This window comes from Eptesicus fuscus, chromosome 21 (genome assembly GCF_027574615.1).
Source record: "Eptesicus fuscus isolate TK198812 chromosome 21, DD_ASM_mEF_20220401, whole genome shotgun sequence".
NCBI classification, from domain to species: Eukaryota; Metazoa; Chordata; class Mammalia; order Chiroptera; family Vespertilionidae; genus Eptesicus; species Eptesicus fuscus.
In genome coordinates, this window is record NC_072493.1 from 25,302,371 (window position 1) to 25,307,751 (window position 5,381).

Below are 5,381 nucleotides of genomic sequence, written 5' to 3' on the forward strand. Positions count from 1 at the left end.
AGAAAAACAACATGGGTTTATTTTAAGGTACGTACAACAATTAAGACCACGTAAGACAAACACAGGTGACGTTAAATTTTTTAAGGTTTTTTTTTTCTTTTCTTTCAGGAAGGCTCAAGGAGAAATCTACTATACAAAACCATCACACTTTGTAAATAAAAAGTATCAGATACTTGAACTTCTTTTTCGGCCAACAGCAACAAAAAAATAAATTATATGTTCTTGTTTTTGCCAAAGACCTACAACTGGGGAAAGAATTATATCTCGTAATTGTACAAGGGGGAAACCCCACATAGGTTTTTGTGAATTTTTCGATTTGGCAGTTAGAATGGTTGGGCAAGATGAAAATTATCCAGTGAACTCAACTTTAAATATTATATTAATGGCTCTGAACAACGACAACAACAACAAAATAGCCTGATTACAAATCCACACATTTGTACAGCACGGTTAGAGAAATTTAAAATTACACACAGCACATACACAAATCTATAGAGATCCCCATAAACCTATGGAAGTCTCTACAGAGAGTCATTACTGGGTCGCTATGGGATTTGGACCATAATTTAATTTTGGAAACCCCGAGCGGAGCCGAGAAGCACAGCCATCCTGGTAGGGGGGGGAGGGGGATTTTAATATTCATTTCGTTGGGCTACATCCCTTCACGGGGGGGCGCTTCTCAAGGATCTCAGAAACTGGGGCGGCGAAGGTAAGTTACCTGCAGCTTCGCGCTCCGCTCCCGGGTCTGAGAAAAAGCTGGCGGTCCTGTTAGGGTTCCTTCGGCGTCTCTGCAAGGCTGAACTGTCCGAGAGGGTCACGTCTGCGAGGCGAAGCCAGGGCCGGTCAGTATTTGGTGCAGTCGTAGGAATAGGGGGCGGCGTGGCGGTAGAGGGACGGCGTGGATCTGTAGGGCAGCTGACAGCTTGCATTACCGCTCACTTGGGGCTCCCCGAGGGTCGAGTTCTCCATGCCCAACCGGTGGGAGTTGAACATCTCCCGGACGTTGGGAAAAGTCTGCTGCTGGGCCGCAAACGTGTGGCCGGGGAGGTGGTTCAGGTCCCCGCTGTGGTTGAGATACCAGGAGGCCGCCTGGGCCGCGGCGGCCGCCGGCTGCGGCGCCGACTGGGGCTGGGGAGCCGGCGGGGGCGGCGGCGCCTGCGGGTGGTGGTGGCCGTGGTGTTGGTGGTGGTGTCCCGCGGCGGCCAGCGCGCCCTCCTGGCCCGCGGCGAGGTTGAGGGCGCTCAGGGGCGACGTGGGGCCGCTCGGGTGGTCCGAGAGGGCCTCGTCCAGCGCCGGCGGGACGCACATGTGCGCCGGCCGCTCGGCGCCCGTGTACAGGCTCATGGCGCGCATGCTGCACTGGTAGCCCCCGGCCGCCCCCGCCTCCAGGCCCTGCGCGCACGGCTGCCCGTACGCGGCGGGCGGCGCGGCGGCATAGGGCAGCGCCAGCGGCGGCACCACCAGGCCCGCCCGCCCGGCCGCCGGGCTCAGCTCGCCGCCCGGCGGCGACGTTCGCAGCGTCATGATGTTTTCCACGCTGAAGCCCGGCAGCCCGTTGGGCGCGCCCGCGTGGTGCTCGGGCAGCGAGCCGTCGGGGGAGCCGGCGGGCGTGGAGGCCGCGCTGCGCGGGCTGCCCTGCAGCGCGCTCTCGGGGCTCAGCGTCTCCACCTTGGTGATGACCGGCAGGGCCGGCGACGCCGCCTCGCTCTTGATCACCACCTTCTTCTCGGCCTCCTTGGGGGCGTCCGCCAGCGGGGGGCCGGCCGGGGCGCCCTTGGAGGCCGTCGGGGGCGGCTCCTTGAGGTGGGCCCGCTCCTCCTTCTCCTTGGGCACGTCCTTCTTCTTGAAGCGCCGCCGGCGCCGCAGGAAGCTGCCGTTCTCGAACATGTTGTAGGAGTCGGGGTCCAGGGTCCAGTAGCTGCCCTTGCCAGGTTTCTTGTCGTCGCGGGGCACCTTGACGAAGCACTCGTTGAGCGAGAGGTTGTGGCGGATGCTGTTCTGCCAGCCCTGCTTGTTCTCCCGGTAGAAGGGGAAGCGGTCCATGATGAACTGGTAGATGCCGTTCAGGGTGATCTTCTTTTCGGGCGCGTTCTGGATCGCCATGGTTATGAGCGCGATGTAGCTGTAGGGCGGCTTTACCAGGTCCTTGGGCGCCGCGGGCTGGTGGTGGTGGTAGGGCGCGTAGGAGCGGCCCATGCCCGCGCCGTACTGCTCCGGGTGGCCCGAGTAGACGCCCATGGGGCCGGCCATGCCGCCGTAGCTACCCGCCGCCCGGTAGTAATTCTGCTCGCTCAAGTAGGGCACCACTCCCAGGGCGTTGGGGTCGGACACGGAGTAGCGCGCCTGCATGCTGCGTCCGAGACGGCTCGCCACCGCCGGTTCGCACGGACCGTGAGGAAGGCCCTGCGAGAGCGAGAGAGCGAGCGAGAGTGAGAGCGCGAGAGAGGAAGGGAGCCGGCGGTGGTGGGGGTGGGGGGGAGCCCCGGGTGCTGGGAAGCCTCGGGGACGAGGTGGAGGAGGCGCCGGCGCTCGGCTCCCGCCTTCGGACGGAGAAGGGACGCTCGCTTCAGCTGACTGGAGGGATCAGCATCCTGGAGGGCGCGACCCGGGCGAGCGCAGCGCCGGCCCCTGCTCGCTCGCTCGCTCGCTCGCTCGCTCTCGGGACCCGGCGGGTGGCAGCCCCGGCAGGCGGCTGGGGGGACCCAGCGGAGACGCCACGCGCGCAGTGGACCGAGGCTGGCCCCCTGGTCTGTGCCAGGAGGGGTAAGGCGACTCTCCAAGCCTCCCAGCAGATCGGTAGCCCTGAGGGTCAGCGAGCCGGGGTCCCGACTGGCTGCCCTGCCGAGCCCGGAAAAAGAAGTAAAGTCCCTTTTAGGGATTGGGAAAAGTTTCAAAAGTCTTCTTGCTGAAAGCGAGTTTTTACTTTCCTCCGGCCACGCCCCCTCCGGGAACTTTGCACCAATAACTCCGCAGCTGTGGGGAGTTGGCACCCAATCAGGGCGAGGAGAATCCGTCGGCTCTAGGACCCAGGCGCGCAGAGCCAGACTTTAATGCTGCTCAGTCTCAAACTTGAAAAGATTTTTCTTTTTTCAAGAAAAGAGTTATATCTTATTAAGTTTTATTTTATTATCAAATTTTGGTTAGTGGGCCCACGTGCCCAGAGGGAAAAAAAGATGCTCCTTTGCAAAAAAAAAAAAAAGTTAGTTTGAAAAATAAAAGCGAATTGATTAATATAGTCAAATATCACTCTCTCCCCAAAGACCTTATAAGTAGCAAAGACCCAGGGACTATTTTTCTTATTAATGAGTGATGAGGCGAATAATTAGATTTCCTAATTGTCGGGGGCCCAGGTGTAATGGATTCAAAGCAAACGTGCTGGCTTGGCCTGGAAGGGGGCCTCGCCTGGATGTTATTATTTAAGCCAATAATTAATAATCAACAGGGAGTTTCCAGGTCCAGGGCCGTCAAGAATAACCTAGGAAGGTTTTGGGGGTGAATTACAGAAATGGAGTGCCCCTCGCCCCCACCTGAGGAGGTGGACCGCAGTGTCCATAAGGGGAAATGAGGAGTAGGGGGAGATAGCAATATCTTGGTCCTTTGATCCAGTAAATTCGCCGTGGATTCGGTAATTCGCCCGCGTCTTTGTGAGCAGTTTTGTGGAATTTGGGGACTACGGTGAAATAACTCTGCTCAGCTCCCCCTTCCCCTCCCGCGTAGACGCGTGCAGCCCACAACTCCAGCGACGCAGCGGCTCCCTTTTCCCGGAGAGAAATGCCCTTCGAACGCGTCCCCGAGCGCCGGGAACAAAGCAGCGGGTCCCCGGCGGGCAGAGCCCGGCCCCTCGGCCCGAGCAGAGAGCCCAGCGGCTTTCCGCGGGGACTTCTCCCCACGACGCGCGTCCCTAGCGCGGGCTCCCTACCTGGCCTGAGCCCGGAACGCCGACCCGGGCCGCAGCTCCTCTTCGCGCCACCGGCAAAGAACGCCCCTTTGGCGTTCTCCAAACTGATTTTTTATATTTCGGTGGGGTTTGGTGGGTTGGTGTTTGATAGGTGATCTGGGCACCGGGGCTCCGTGGGAGGACGCGGTAAGCGATTGCAAACGGTTTAAGACACCCTGTCAGAGAAGCTGTTCTTCGGGGACCAGCACTTGGAGCGTAGGGGTCCTCGCCCTTCCAAGCTTTCTTCTTCTCTCTAAGGAATCCTGGAAAGTTTGTTTATTTGTGGGCTGAGTATTTATCCCTTCAACACCTCGAATCGTTGGACCCCCCTTTGCCCGCTTCCCCTGAAGGGGCGGGACCCCCTCTCCCCCGCACAAGAAGGGCTTAGATGCTGGTCAGAATTCTGCTGGAAGTGGTCCATCCGGTTGGGTGGGGAAGAAGACCAGATACAACGTTTGTTTCAGGTTTCCTTTTCCCCTCCTAACCCTCATTAGATTCCCAGGAAAGGGGTGAGAATCCACCCTCACACTTAGCTTTTGGGAGGTGAATAGAAGGCATGGGGGGGCATCTCATTCATTTTCAATAAAAGGGCAAAAGAAAACACATGTGCGTGCATGATCGACAAATGATATTATCTCGTGAAAAATTCAGAATCAGAGAGAAAGTGCAAAACAGGTTCCTATGACCTCGAATAGTCTACTTCTGAAACGCTCACTCTATTTTTTTTTTTATGGCTGCTCTGAGTTCTTGTTCTAATTTGATTTTTTTTTTCCCAACGAAGTAACATAAAGCTTCCCAGACCTTAGCTCACAGGTGAATGGTTTGAGGGTTCTCTCACCCCACCCCCTCCATTCCCACTACGACTTTATTATTTTTTAATACCTCTAGTACGTTCACATCCATCTCTTTTTTAAAAAGTGCTCTGGCGGAAAGTGCCTTTCTCGGGGAGCGCGTGACAGGCACTCAGCGCTGCTCACAGTTTTACTGGAAATGCTGACTATTGGTCAAGAAACACTCCTCGGTCTGTAGGCTTCCTGGAGAAATATTATTTACTCTGCTTTTACGAGGTGCTTTCTAAAAAGCTTTATCACAGAATAGGCGAAAACCCAAAATAGCTAAGGACCATGGAAAATACATTCAAAAATATCAGTTTCTGCAGAAGTTTGCACTTACAAGGCTGTCCAGGTTTAAACCAATGGCATCTGAAAAGAACTAAGTTGAGTTGCCAAAATTAGTACTCCCCCGCCCCCCCTAAAAAAAAAAAGGCGGGAGTTGGAGGAAAGAAATCCTTATAATCAAGACAGAAAAGGTGAGGGAGACATTTTCCTTTGCCCCTGGAATTAGGTTTCTTCTCTGCTCAGTAGGACTCCGGGAGAAATGTTTGTTCAGGTTATTAAAACAACACCTTCCACACACCTGGGCTTTGCAAAAACCATATTTCCGA

General features: G+C 56.0%; 1 protein-coding gene across 1 annotated transcript; it reads right to left on the minus strand.

The window, feature by feature from the left end:
- FOXC2 (forkhead box C2) lies at nt 1-2,373 on the minus strand. Its single transcript, XM_054710749.1, has one exon. It carries the CDS (start codon nt 2,347-2,349, stop codon nt 844-846), a length of 1,506 nt encoding a protein of 501 aa, XP_054566724.1. The 5' UTR covers nt 2,350-2,373; the 3' UTR covers nt 1-843.
- Nucleotides 2,374-5,381: the final 3,008 nt, after the last annotated feature.

What these genes read in the sequence shown, in the direction of transcription:
- FOXC2 (XM_054710749.1), bottom strand. Translation starts at nt 2,349, where the DNA reads ATGCAGGCGCGCTACTCCGTGTCCGACCCCAACGCCCTGGGAGTGGTG.